At 41.7% G+C, this 13369-nt stretch overlaps 2 protein-coding genes and 2 non-coding genes across 6 annotated transcripts; 1 reads left to right on the top strand and 3 right to left on the bottom strand.

Annotated features, from left to right (window-relative positions):
• Nucleotides 1–2135: 2135 nt before the first annotated feature.
• On the bottom strand, nt 2136–7656 carry nop56 (NOP56 ribonucleoprotein homolog). Its single transcript, XM_034584730.1, has 12 exons — nt 7574–7656; nt 6779–6868; nt 6569–6683; nt 5964–6128; nt 5586–5784; nt 5119–5306; nt 4691–4842; nt 4391–4491; nt 3616–3764; nt 3267–3388; nt 2914–3033; nt 2136–2644 (listed from the first exon to the last, which is right to left on the bottom strand). The coding sequence occupies exons 1-12, from the start codon at nt 7574–7576 to the stop codon at nt 2330–2332; spliced, it is 1719 nt and encodes a 572-aa protein (XP_034440621.1). The 5' UTR covers nt 7577–7656; the 3' UTR covers nt 2136–2329.
• Nucleotides 3111–3176, bottom strand: LOC117762319. Its single transcript, XR_004614007.1, has one exon. It is a non-coding gene; the product is annotated as a small nucleolar RNA SNORD57 (small nucleolar RNA).
• LOC117762321 lies at nt 4926–5057 on the bottom strand. The gene has a single exon (XR_004614009.1). It is a non-coding gene; the product is annotated as a small nucleolar RNA SNORA26 (small nucleolar RNA).
• mlnl (motilin-like) lies at nt 7301–12749 on the top strand. Of its 3 annotated transcripts, XM_034584735.1 has the most exons (6): nt 7301–7446; nt 10512–10700; nt 11268–11398; nt 12165–12278; nt 12384–12483; nt 12650–12749. In XM_034584735.1, the coding sequence occupies exons 3-6, from the start codon at nt 11279–11281 to the stop codon at nt 12655–12657; spliced, it is 342 nt and encodes a 113-aa protein (XP_034440626.1). In that variant the 5' UTR covers nt 7301–7446; nt 10512–10700; nt 11268–11278; the 3' UTR covers nt 12658–12749. The 3 variants fall into 3 exon arrangements, with proteins under 3 accessions (XP_034440626.1, XP_034440625.1, XP_034440627.1); XM_034584734.1 differs by lacking the exon at nt 7301–7446 and having other exon boundaries at nt 10436–10700; XM_034584736.1 differs by lacking the exon at nt 7301–7446 and having other exon boundaries at nt 10442–10700; nt 12165–12266.
• The last annotated feature ends 620 nt before the right edge of the window (nt 12750–13369 follow it).

The raw sequence follows: 13369 nt of genomic DNA, 5'->3' as shown, positions 1-13369 counted from the left end.
CAGGTCACAATACTGCACTTTTCTTAATTTGCTTGTTTATTCGAGTATGACTTTATTCAAGTTATAGGAAAATACTGTTTACATGGCAGTGTTTAATCCAGGCTTTTGTCTTAATTGGGTTAATATCAGGATATTGGGGTCCATGTCTACTATGCAACACATTTCCAAGACACACAACACACACCTGGCAGTTATGGGCCAGAGCAGAATCAGGCTTGAGTCAAAATGCACAATGTATTAACTCCAAAGACCATTGGACAAGTTAAGCAGGTCCAGAAACAGTCAAACTTAAAGGTTCAATGTGTAGAATTTAGTGACATCTAGTGGTGGAGTTGCATGTTGCAGCTGAATACTTATCTCATCCTCTCCTTCCAAACATGAAAGAACCTGTGGCAGCCTTCAGTTGTTATAAAACCTCAAAAGGTGTTTAGTTTGAACAGTGTCTGTAAAGAGGACCTGCTCCAGATGTAAATATAAAGTTTTATAATATAAAGGGTCTATTCTAGGGTAAAGAAAACTTTATTTATTATATATTTATTTATTTATTTATTATTTATACAATTTAGATGAAACACACTAGTGAAAACATCACTAAGATTATTTTATATTCAATTTCTGCCAAAGATCTCTTTAACCTAAATCTTACACAGTTAACCTTTAAACTCAAAACTCAATTAACTGATGCTCAAAGATAAATTACATGTTTTACAAATGTTTTTTATGATTTGTAAAAGATTGCAAGTTCACTACAATTTATACACGATTCATTGTTTGTGTTAGTGGATGTTTACATCATACACAAATCTAGTACCTAGGTTCCTAGTACCTCCAGAGTAGTTTTGATAATGTTTTCAGTGGTGATGTTTAACTGGCAGAATCTTTAGCTGGTTAGTATTTTAATTGTTTGAGAAAACGAACTCATGACAACGCTTCAGTACCAGTCTATACTCTGCAGCATCTTTGGAAAACCTATTTAAATTGGTGTCATTACTATTATAATCTCCTTCTAGTCATTTCAACTTATTTTTTCTGAACCATCTCTCACAACATTGACTCGTGGATAGAAACAACGTTCAGCACCTGTGGAAACCAACATGGCTTTTCACGTTTTAATTATACTAAGCCTGGGGAGAGCTTCTTCAGTCAGGCTCTTACATAAATAATTCCACTCAAGTATTCTAGTACCGAGGCTCTCAATCGACAAGTTGTCAGAAATATAGAATCGCATTTGTGTGAACCAGGTTCCCCACCATGTTACGTCTCGTAAACAGAATCAATCTTGGCCAAGAAGAACATGCATGTCACACCACAGATATCCATCTATTAATGGAAACAAAACCCTATCAGGGGTTCAGATGAACTTTTTACATTGGGCCCTAACTTTTTCATGTAGATGAAGACACAATTATGTCACCACATAGTTCAGGTGCAAAATGTTTCACTGCATCTGTTTGCTGTGCAATAATACTTATAATACTCTGACAGTTCAGATACATTGATTTCTTAACTGGGCGTCACCACTGATTTCACAAATAGATTCTATTCCTATTCAATCAAATTTTATTTGTATAGCCCCTATTCACAAATCACAATTTGTCTCAGGGCTTTACACATCAGTAACACCTTTGGTCCCGTTCATGCAGTTCATGCTTCATTTGTGTACCTTTGTGTACCTTTGTGTAAATCTGACTGTCTACTGGCTTGCATGGCAGTACTATGAAAGTCATGTTGCCCACTCAGTAGATCAGTCATTACCTCTGCCTTTTTAAACTAACAAGGTGTGACATCCTTGGCCCTTAACAGTAAGGAAAAACTACTAAAAAACCCTTTTAACAGGGTAAAAAGAATGTAGAAACCTCAGAGAGCCACATGTGAGGGATCCCTCTCCCAGGACGGACAGAAGTGCAATAGATGTCAAGTGTAAAGGAGATCACCAAGATAAAGGTTTTAGCTGATACAGTATTCCAACTCGTTCATGTGAAAAGACCAAGTTCTAAAAATGCAGTGACATTGCGAGTGCTTTAGCAAATGGTCACAATCTGCTCACTGCACTACAGCATCAGTAAACATCACTGAAAATCCATTAATGACCCTTGACTTCCTTACACACCAAAAAAAGACAGATGTGAGATGAAAAACGTTCACCGATCATTTATTTACAGAAATACAAGTAAATACTATTACTTCAAGGCACAGTTACAAGCATTTCGTTTGCAGCATAGCCTTCTTTGAAGTTATAAGATGACGCTGTGGACAAACTAGCTCCCGAAAGTATAATGAATTAAAAAAAAACTGTACAAAAAATAAAGATTTAGTCTTTGCCCATAGTCTATTCATCAGCATCCTTTTTCTTCTTTTTCTTCTTCTTCTCCGACACAGGGGTTTCTGGGGTCTGTTCTGCTGGCGCCGCTTCCTCGGATTCAGTCTTTCGCTTCTTTTTCTTCTTGGATGGAGTCTCCGTTTCCTCTGCTATGTCTTCTGTGACGGCTGCTTCTTCTGCCTCCACCTTTCGTTTCTTCTTCTTTTTGGATGGAGTGTCTTCTGCTCCATTCTCTGCAGCGGGAGCTTCCTCGGCTTCCACCTCCATCTCCTCGGCTGCTTGCTTCTTTTTCTTCTTAGCTGAGGTAGCGTCAGCGTTCTCCACCTGCAGCAGGCAAGATAAAATACAGTTAGAAAAGGGGCAAGTGGCCATTTTTATTCCAAAACACCAACATTGAATAATGCTATAATAATAATTATCTCCTCTGAAAAGCTTTTCACTGTCTGACTCACTTCAGCGATCAGGTCCATTGTTTGGGGCCTGTCAATGGTTCGGAGTCAGGCTGATTTAGCATGTAGTACACTGAGACAGGACCACAGGTGGGTCAAATCTCAAATCAAAACATGCGTTGCCCAAAACTAAAACAGGCTTACCTCAGGTTCTCCGTTGGCGTCACCATTTGCGTCAAGTTCTTCCAACTTCTTTTCACGCTTCTTGCGTTTCTTTTCCTTCTTGTCTAGTTTACGCTTCATCTCAGCTGCAACATCAGTGGCCTTAGAGGGAAAAGAAAAATATTTTAACAATGTAAGCGCAGAGATATGTTGGTTTGTTTTTACAATAAAGCAAAGCTGTGTCAGGCTCATTAAATCATTTTACCCTCACAGTCAAGTCAGGATGAGACTTGTCATCACTCACAGCATAGACAGACTTCGAATGTATCATAAGAGCATTTGGAAAAAACGTAGTAACCAACTCGCATGGGCAGTGTCCTGTGATCTGAGCTCACCTCTTTCACAGCTTCTTTCATGACATCCACGTTTTTCCGTGGCACGTCGCCCGTTTCATAGAAAGACAGACGCTCTTCCACCTGTCCACGCAGCCGGTCACCATACACACTCGTAGGTACCTCTGAAATACATGTAAAACAGGAAATAAAACTCCAACACAAATCCAGCAGATTCAGTATAAACTTGACAGTGTACAAAACATGTGGCTTTGCTCAGGGAAAAAAGCTTCAACATCAACCCGAGGGATGTATACTGTTGACGAAAAATATGAGCATCACTGCAATTTCGCCACATGAACTTTGTGCCAAAGCGAAAACACCATTATTCTGCAACGTTCCCGTCACTCACCAGAGAAACAATCGATGCGCGAGGCGATGGTGCATTTGTTCGCCAGGTATCTGGAGATGCGACCTTTGTTCTTGGCGGCGGCGCGTCCGATAAAGGTTGAGTGGAAGATGAGGCCGTACTTAGGGGTGTTGCCCTTTGTCTTTAGAGCTCTGTGTAAAAATACAACTTCTTTCACATTCATGTTATAGAAACCAAACATCTAATAGTAGCACCATTGAAGCAAGTGTTATGGAAACTTTTGAGAGTTTGAGTTTTAATTTACTCAGGCATGTAAAATTTCTATCAACTTCTCTGCACTTGCAGCACTGGCATGTACAACTGGCCTTACAATGACTTTATAGCACCATCTTGTGGAGAAGCTACTGAACATGACCAGATGTTACAAGTCAGCTCCACAATAAATCATACACACACTTGTGCCATTAAAGTGCACATAAAAACATGATTATAATAAACTTAAAATAAAATAGACTTTCCATCATGTTTACTGGAATGCTAAGTGCCTCACAGGGACAATGTCTGATTAGGTGTATTGGCATTGAACAAACATGTTCCAATCAAAACAAGAGATAACATTATGAGCTGTAAGAAGCTTTTTCAATCTGCTACCTCAGTGCTGTGAGTGGCTGCTCAGACTATGGGGTGCAATAGGGAGAGAGGGATCACTCCAGAGAAGACGAGATGTGTCTGCTCCAGTCACCCTGCTCTGCTACTGCCCAGCCCTGCCATCACTGCAACCACTTGTTTCCCCAGCAGGGAGGGGGTGCCCCAGTACCTGAACAGGGCCTTTTCTGCTCCCAGGATCTGCACGGTGGAGGCCGGGTACTTCGCCAGGTTGGTCAGACTGCCGGCATGGGAGATCAGACGAGCTCCGACCTAAAGGAAACAGACAGTCCCAGTGATTAGAATGCCAGTAGAATAGATTTTGATGAGAACTGATACTTTCTTTAAAGGACCATCAGCACACATAGGGTTCAACACAAAGGTTCAGTGGATTGACAGATTGTATTTTACCATCATTGGTCCCATGAGTAATGCAAAAAATTCTAATAACTGAACTAAGACAATTACTCACCACTTCTCCAATTAAGGCCGCCAGGTTTGGAGCCACTTGGCTCATCTTACAACGCAGGTACTCCTGCAGCTCCAGCCGATAGGCAGCCAGAGACACCACACGATTAGAGAACCTCTCTATGTTGATCAAGTCGATGGGGGAGATGTCCATACCTGGAGAGGCAGCAGGAGAAACAACTGGTCAGTGACACATTGCGACTAATGCATACTTAAATGGTTATTAAAATAAAATGTGTGGATGTCTCTCCCGACAGGATCCGCAGTGAGGAATTGTTCCTTCACTACAGGTTTATGACAGAGGTTAATATGCCCCCCTGTGTTATCCACCAAGGACATGTGTTGGTCCAGGGTGAGCAAAAAAGGGGCCAGACACCTTGATGAAATCAAAACTCTACACTAAAGCCTACAGTAAGAATATGATATGCGTACCCATGGAGGAGCGTGACGCCTCCAGGATGGCCTGAGCCTTGGCACCGTCCATCACCACCTCCTCCAGGCTCTCCAGACTCTCTTCTGACAACTCCTTCCTGTTTCCGATGAGCTGAGTCAGGCGGCAGTACAACGAGTTGTCTGGCACGATCCTGACCAGCTCTGGGAAGTGGTAGCCATACCATTCACTGTAGAAAGAAGGAAGAGGTTGTAACACCTGGGAAGTCATTGTGGAAAATAGGCAGTAGAAACTATACATTTGACTAAATAAACCCACAACAGGTTTGGTCAGTGAATGCACTTGTAAGCCTCACTAGATCAAGCTTTATATTGGACTGGTATGACAATCTACTAACATACAAACAGAAAATCCGATACTTAAAAAAAAAAAGGGCCATTCAATGTATTGCAATACAAAACTTAACCAGCAGGCACTTTAGTGTAGAGGCTTGATGCAGAAAACCTACCGGACACGCATGGAGAAAGTGTTGATATCTTTGTCCAATTGATCCAACAGAGCAATAGACTGGATGATCATGTTGTCGACCCTGTTCACATTGAACTTGACCTTAGCTCTGGAGTAGCTGTGGCCGAGACCCAGCTGTGCTTTGGAGGCAGCCAGGCCAGTCAGACCCTTCACCAGTGAGTGGAAGTGCAGACGCAAACCTGACAGGAGACAAAGACATACGGGTTTGTTGGCATTAGGTGGAACAGGGGAATGAACAGCGTGTGGCCAGTGGCTGTTCAGATTTTCAGTATGAACCCTCATGAGTTTCAGGATCTCAAGATCACATCACAACAGGCCACGATAGGGCAAGTTGTTCATTGGTGAATCAACACCTCACCTCTGTTTATCTCGGCCACCACGCCACTAGTCTGGATGGAAACGCTGAATTCCTCTTGTAACGCTGCTCCCACTTTGGCATCTGAAACACCCAACACTGCTTTCTTCTTCCCAGAAAGGGGCAGATTAGTTTCCAGGAACAGCTTCAGGTCAGCATGAACCACACCTGTGGATGACAAACAGGATTTTATTTCTGTGCACTCACCATTTTAAAGCAGTGGCGCCAATGTACCAAATAATGCAATCAGACTCACTAAGTGTGAAAATCCACACTTTCAACCAACTAGCTATAATGCAATGTGGGAATAAAATGTAATAAAATTTAGACTGTAAACATGCTTTTAACTGTATTGCATGGAAATACACCATACACTATGGTCAGTTAAATTGAATGTATCACAATTAAATACGATATATAAGCAACAGCGAATCTAAGTTAAGACTCAGCTTGTTAAACTACTGTATTGCATTTGTTTTCCTCAGATGTTCAGGGTTGGAAAGTTGTCCGCACTTTTGACTCAGTGGATTGACAGATTGATAACATCATTACAGCTGAGGAAACTTAACACTATGGTCAGTTGCTAGAAGAAAAGCACAAAAACACACCTTCAGAGATGGCGTTGATGTTCTCCAGTGCAGCCTGGGCCGACTTGAAGGGGAAGAAGGCAGCCAGGCTCACCATGCTGTTAAACTTCCCGAGGCTCAGCACGCTCTCCTCCACCTGAAGCAGAGTTACATCAGCTCCACATTAAAAACTAACAACCATTAAAAAGTATTGGACACAGCAGCGCATGGAGAGGATGCCGGAGGACCCACCTGAGGAAGCAGCATGCCGATCTCCTCCACCTCTTTGACGGCGAACAGCGCGTAGCCTGCCGCATGCTCGAACAGCACGTGTAACAAAACCTGGAAGGGGTAAATTACAGTTAAAGTCCATGCGGCTAATATTAAATGACATTTGATACCACAGAAACAAGCGTAAACAGTTTGTCAACACTTCGTGTTCGATGCTACGTGTTTAGCAGTCTCCACGTGGTGAGCGCTAAGGCACGAGTTAGCATATCACGTTGTCTTTAATAGCATACTGGTGGTTATAGTTGTCGGGTGAGGCATAAAACAGTAACATATTGTTTCGGATTCCAGTGTAGTGACCTAAATGAGCTGCCATAACTTTTACACGCAACCACGTGGTAGTCCTGATGAACCCACGTGTTGACCTGGGCCCTTGCGTTCCAGGAAGCTAACTTGTGCTAGCAGCCCGGCTAACATTAGCTTGACGCTTGCTGTCGCCAACTCGAGCACCGAGGCTGAAAATGCAAATGTCTGCATGTAACCTGCATGAATGTAACCAAAGCTGTCGGTGTTCGGTTTCTGCAGCGTCAGTGTTGACAGCGGTTCACACTAAAGACGCACACGTAGCAACAGTTAGCTACCTGGGCGGCTAACTGCGGCACGCATGCGGAGAGGCCTTCAGCTGAACTGCGGTAAACACATTAAAACCGCTCTTTCTAGAGTTAAACCGTCGGTGGAATCAGACAGCCGAGTCCCACAGCAACACAGTGGTTCAGTGAGTCCACACATGGAGAAGTGCGAATCATTCTATGTACTTACCATGATCAGTGACTCAGCAGCAGCAGCACGTCCGCTCTGCTGCTGTTCCGCAGGAAAAAGACAGGGAGTACTCGTGTCAGCCAGATTTAACATGATTCAAGCACCGCGAGATCAGCCAAACACCGCGAGATCAGAGCGAATGCCTCCCCCTGCTGGATACACAATCCATCATGAGTACGTCTATGTGTTCTGTGTGTCGACATATTCTGTATCCTCTTTTCATGATGCTGTGCATCCACACTGGTCTCTTCACTAAACTAGCCTATTTCACAAGTTCTCACCATCATTGTCTTTCAGTCTATTTTTATTTTGTTATTCTACACAGTTCTATCTGTTTTATTTCTATTATATTCCCCTTTCTACTTTTTTTGAGTTTCTATACAGATGTTTCCTTTTTATTTATTTATCTCTTATACTAATATTTTCTTCTGCTTGAATTTGTTTTAAACTGTGCTTTCAGATTTCAAATAGTTTTTCCTGTTTTTATTTTGTATCTGTTTGTTTTTTAATGTCCATGTCCTTTATAAAAACGTTTGCCTCGCCTTATTACCTCCACCAAAGTGGTTATGTTTTCACCCAAGTCTACTTGTTTGTTTTTGTTTTCAAGCAAGATTGCACAATAACTACAGGACGGATTGGTGGGAGGATGCTGTATTGGAAAACCCTATTACATCATGTGCATACTGGAATATTTTGATCACTTTCTGCAACATTGTTTCACAACATTTTCACATTTTTCCAAAGGAATACTTCCTGGATCATAACGAAAAAAGAAATCAGGTACCGAGGTATTTGTTCCCGTCAGTGACATTCTAGTTCTGGCTGAGTCGCTTTGCTTACTGTGTTGTCTCTCCCCAACAGATGCAACAGGTGAGTCAGGGAGATGTCAGTCAAACTCTGTGGTGATTGAGCACCGTGTAGAATCGGCTGTGTGACAGGGCCATGTGTGTGTAGGGGCTTTAAAATCCATACATTTAGTGTTTACAGTAGTAGTGCAGTGTATGTGGGAGTGACTCATGCCCATGGTAATGAATGAACACATTGCACATTGCAGTTTTTGGACAACAGCTCTGTGACACAGATTGTGAGTTGATTTCACATTCACAATGTCACTATAGACATATCTTCTAAAGATAAAGTCCAACAAGCACAGAGTCAGTGCAGTGAGTGGTAGTGATTCAGACTGAAATATCTTACCAGGCAGTAAAGTGCTAATTTCAGAGAACAAACTATGGTCCAAAAAACGAATGGACTGCAGTGTAAACTAGAATTGCACTCTGTAGATTGAATACCTCTGCTGAGGCAGAACAGCTCCTTAGCTTCAGTCAAGCTACACCAAATTTCACACACTCATACAAATCAGTTCCCAGCTGATTTTTTTCATCAAGATCCATAAATGCATCAAGATTTTCATCAAGATGAATTATTATTAAACAGTAGTTATCAATCAATCCTGCTGACAAACAAACATATAAACCAACAAACAGACATACGTGAAACCATTCAGTCCTTGGCAGAGGTAATAAATAGAAATGTATCAGTATTTGAACAAGCACCCCTTTGATTTTAATTAGATATGAGACATTTGTTGATTTTGGATGTAATACTGAGTTGGGTCTAGATGTTCTGATCTCCAGCTCAGGGTCACAGTGTCTGTAGATGTTGATTTGATCCAGCACAGGGTCAAATAACAAGTAATATCTCTTTATTTATACACATGAGTTACATAACTATGATAGCAGAGGTATATGCAATTCATACCCTATTCAAATTGGATATTGAAGTTGTAAAGGGCATTTAAAAATAGATAGATTAAAAAATTATTCCATGTATTTGACAACACATTGTTAAAGACCTAACATTAGGTGATGGAAAAATGTAATAAGAGCTTGTGCGTCAGTGTGGCAGTGTTATGATGACACTACGCACTATAAATACAATAAAACCACATTGAGCAGCTACAATATTTCAAATTGTCCACTTGTATTCTGACGGCAGCGCAGGCGCCACCTGCGATAACATGTCAGCGTGAAGTGTCAAATTTGGGGGAGAAATATCATTAAAGTTCTTCAGTTGTGACGGTTTCCTAGGAACGAGTGCATGTGGCTCTGTTTGCGCGCAAGTAAATTACTTGTGGGTCATAAACATCACAGTGTGTGGAATAGTAGTTTAGAGAAGAGAATTTATGACCGACCTCTTTGGGCAGATTGTCTCCTTGCTGCTACACACACACACACACACACACACACACACACACACACACACACACACACACAAAAACACAGACACACAAACACAGACACACCCTAACACACACCACGTTAACCTTAGAACTTTACCTTTACCGTAAAATGTACTGATTTACCTTATGAGGATTTGCTTTTTGTCCCCATAAGGAAGACAAGTCCCTGTAATGTGACTGTGTAAACAGATTTAGGTCCCCACAACATGAGTAATACCTGGACCACACACACACTTATACACAGCATTGACGTCCACCACATTAATCAGAATAATTAAATAAACCAGTTCAGTATTTAATTGTGGACTGAAGTGAAAAAAAAGCACAGACTGAACTTTGCTGCTCATTTCGCAGTTAAGATAAAGTTAGTTTGTAGTTTTATCTTCATATTAAGTTGTTTGAAGGTTGAATGACTGGATATGTATTTGTTTGCTGTCATGTGTGATAAAGGGAGTTTGAATGGAGAGTGATTTCTCATATTCACCCAATAGTATCCCACCACAGTTATTAACATGTGTAGGGCATCGCATTGTGTGGTTCCCGAAAGCCCCCCCTAATAATACGGCAGACACCGCAGGGGCTCCTCCATCAATGTGTCGTTTTGTCCGTCCTGCCACAGGCCCACATACATACAGCGTGGTGAGCTTAGTGCCCTAATAAAAAAGCCAGATTCCTGAGTAGTATGTGTGTCTCCAGGAGCGTGGAGGAGAGTGCTGGAAGGAGCCTGTTGAGGAGCGGATGTGAGGAAGGACAGTAAAAAGCTTGGGGATCAGGAGAGGACTTGATATAAAGGCTGCCTGGGACCAGCTGACACTCACACCGGTGGACGTCTGCTCATCTTAAAGCACACTTCCCCCAAGTGACTGACCAGCGCTCACACAGCAAGTGAGTAACAAACGGCTCCTTCCTGTTCTCTGTCTCTCAGACTTGATACCCTCTGTTGCTCCTGTCTTTCTCCCCGTCCACGTCCTGCCTTCATTCTTTAACATTAGTGCACAGAGCTGGGTTGCTGTTGTAAGTGTGGCTGGTTCACTCCGGCATCTTATCTCTCTGGTCAGTGGAGCAGTTTGTTTGTTACTTTCACGCATCTCTCCCCCACTCCTCCCACTCCTTTCTTTCCCCTATCTGCTGCCTTGTCAACCTCTCCCTTGCATAATGACACACATGTTCGCCTGTGTCCTTCTTCTGAACTCTGTAATTGTTTCTGGCACACAAAACACACACACACACACACACACACATTGCACCTCATGTCAAATTCTGTACGTTTGACCTATTTTGACTGCCGCCTCTTTCCCACTGCTAATTTCTGTAAGTGACCTGCCCTCAGTTGCACTCACCCCTGCTCATGTGGAAAAACTGACTTTACTGTATGTCTGCATGAACCCATACTGTTCTGCAGGGCCTGTATACCCATGTACAGTGTGTGTGTTTATGTGTGCGTGCGTCCAGGACGGAGCAGAATGAGCATGCGCGGAGCAGTGGCTGGTTGCTTGGTGCTGGTGTGCCTGGTGGCACTGCTGGCCGAGAGGACAGAGGGACACATCACCTTCTTCAGCCTAAAAGAGATGAAGCAGATGAGGGTAAGATAAACCAAGCAAGTTTATCTCACAGTATTTTGTCCTGTTGCTCCACTGGATGAACATTCTTTTGACTATACAGTGTGATTTTGCATTTGCTGTATAGAGTTTAAAAAGCCGATTCATTGATTGGCGAATCACTAAGTTTAATACTAAAGATTAATACTCAGCAGATATTTTGATGATTAAATAATACAAAAAAAATAAATAATAATCTTTCACTCTTAAATACCTAACAACTTTTTCAATTGGGCAGTTTTTTTTTACATGTGCAACAGTAAATTGATAATAGTTTGAGTTTTGGTTTGTTGGCCTATGATCACAAAATACACAAATTGAGTTGCAACAGGCATTGTCACTTCTTTTGCTCCATTTGACTTAAAATAAAAATTTTTACAAAGATAACTGGCAGTGGTATGGTGTCCATATAGCTAATAACATATCAGTATAGGCCACTTTTTTAAAAAGGCAGCATTATTCTGTCTATTTTATCCAACAGGAAAGAAGGAATGACACATTTATTCTAACAGTTCTCATTCATTTTCCAATGTGATGTTTTAGCTTTTCCAAGTTTGAATGATAAAGTTACAAAACTCAAGAGGAGGAGGTCGCCAGCAGTGTCACATCAGTATAAGAGGCTGATAAACTGTCTTTGGCTCAGGAAACAACAGAGTTTATTGATAAGTGATCAGTGTAGGTGTTGTCGATCTTCATATTTCGAGGCTGTAAAGTCTCTATCACTGTTTTCTCCTGCTATCTTGTGCTGCAGGATAGAGAGGGTACAAAGGACTTGGGGCCTCGGTCGGAAGATAGTCAGTTAGAACCAGTCACTGTGCCAGAGCTTCCTCAGGTGGAGCATGATGGGAATCCTGTGAGTGCACATGCAAGTTACTGTACATTACCTTCACAGCTGGTGACCCTGCTGGTTTCCAATGTCCTGTTGTCATTAAATGCCAGCCACTAACACCTCTTTTGCGTTTGTGCTCAGGATAAAACAGTGGAGTTCACCGTCCGTCTATCCCCAAAACAGCTGGATCATGTGGCCCCGGTGCTCGAAGAGTATATCGAGGAAATACTTGAGGAGAAAGGTACAAGAATTTGATTGGTGCACGGCACGGTGGTGAGACACTTTTGTTGAAGATCCCATACCGTGTCCTTGTAACTACTTTTATTATCAACAGACTCACAAGTGATAGTTATTTGATTAAAAAGACCTCTCTGTAAATGTGATGTTCTCTCACTATCTCTCTGCAGCCCAATAGCGAGGCCGCAGACACTGGAGGAAGAATGAAATCAATGCTCACATGTTTTATTGTATTTTAATGAATCAGTCAATAAAGGGAAGTAATCATATCACTAATGGGAGCCTCTGATGTAATTTCTAAGACGTTTGTCTGTCTGTTTCCCCTAACGCAAACACACGAAAAGACAAACAAAAGAACAGGCCTGCCAGGGATGTAAGACAACAGGAAAACACACACACAAGGAAATCCAGCAAACACAGCCCTGAGCGAAACAGACAAACCGACAAAGAGCGAGTGGAACAAAATTAGACTTAAACACACAAAGGCCAGAAAGTTTGACAATTTCACTCTTTTCTTGCATTTTATTGAACAAACAATTTATCAATTCATCAAGAGAACATTAAGTTATACATGTACATGTTTACATTAGTATTTATATTTTTTAAAGCAATCCATGATGAGAGGTGAATGAACTGATCCAATCAGCGGTCAGGAAGGTAACGTTAGACCCCGCCTCCAAACAGGATTCAGAAGAGGCTGAGACTCATAATGCTGTAGTAGACTTTTACATTAGCGAACAGGCTATACTGAGCAAGTACTTTTAGCTTTAATATTATACGTATACGTAACATACGTAAAAGTAAACATAAAAGTAGAACTTCAACTTTTCTACTTAAGCAAATGTAAAAAAGTTGAAGTTCTACTTTTATGTTTACTTTTACTTGAGTAA

This window comes from Hippoglossus hippoglossus, chromosome 5 (assembly GCF_009819705.1).
Source record: "Hippoglossus hippoglossus isolate fHipHip1 chromosome 5, fHipHip1.pri, whole genome shotgun sequence".
Taxonomy (NCBI): domain Eukaryota; kingdom Metazoa; phylum Chordata; class Actinopteri; order Pleuronectiformes; family Pleuronectidae; genus Hippoglossus; species Hippoglossus hippoglossus.
This window is presented reverse-complemented; position numbering and strand designations above follow the sequence as displayed.

Coding starts and splice junctions, on each gene's coding strand:
- nop56 (XM_034584730.1), bottom strand. Junction 6,684..6,778: donor TCGGCATGCTGCTTCCTCAG/GTGGGTCCTCCG, acceptor ACTCTGCTTCAG/GTGGAGGAGAGCGTGCTGAG. Junction 3,389..3,615: donor GCGCATCGATTGTTTCTCTG/GTGAGTGACGGG, acceptor CATGTATTTCAG/AGGTACCTACGAGTGTGTAT.
- mlnl (XM_034584735.1), top strand. CDS start 11,279: ATGAGCATGCGCGGAGCAGTGGCTGGTTGCTTGGTGCTGGTGTGCCTG. Junction 11,399..12,164: donor AAGAGATGAAGCAGATGAGG/GTAAGATAAACC, acceptor CTTGTGCTGCAG/GATAGAGAGGGTACAAAGGA. Junction 12,279..12,383: donor GGAATCCTGTGAGTGCACAT/GCAAGTTACTGT, acceptor GTTTGTGCTCAG/GATAAAACAGTGGAGTTCAC.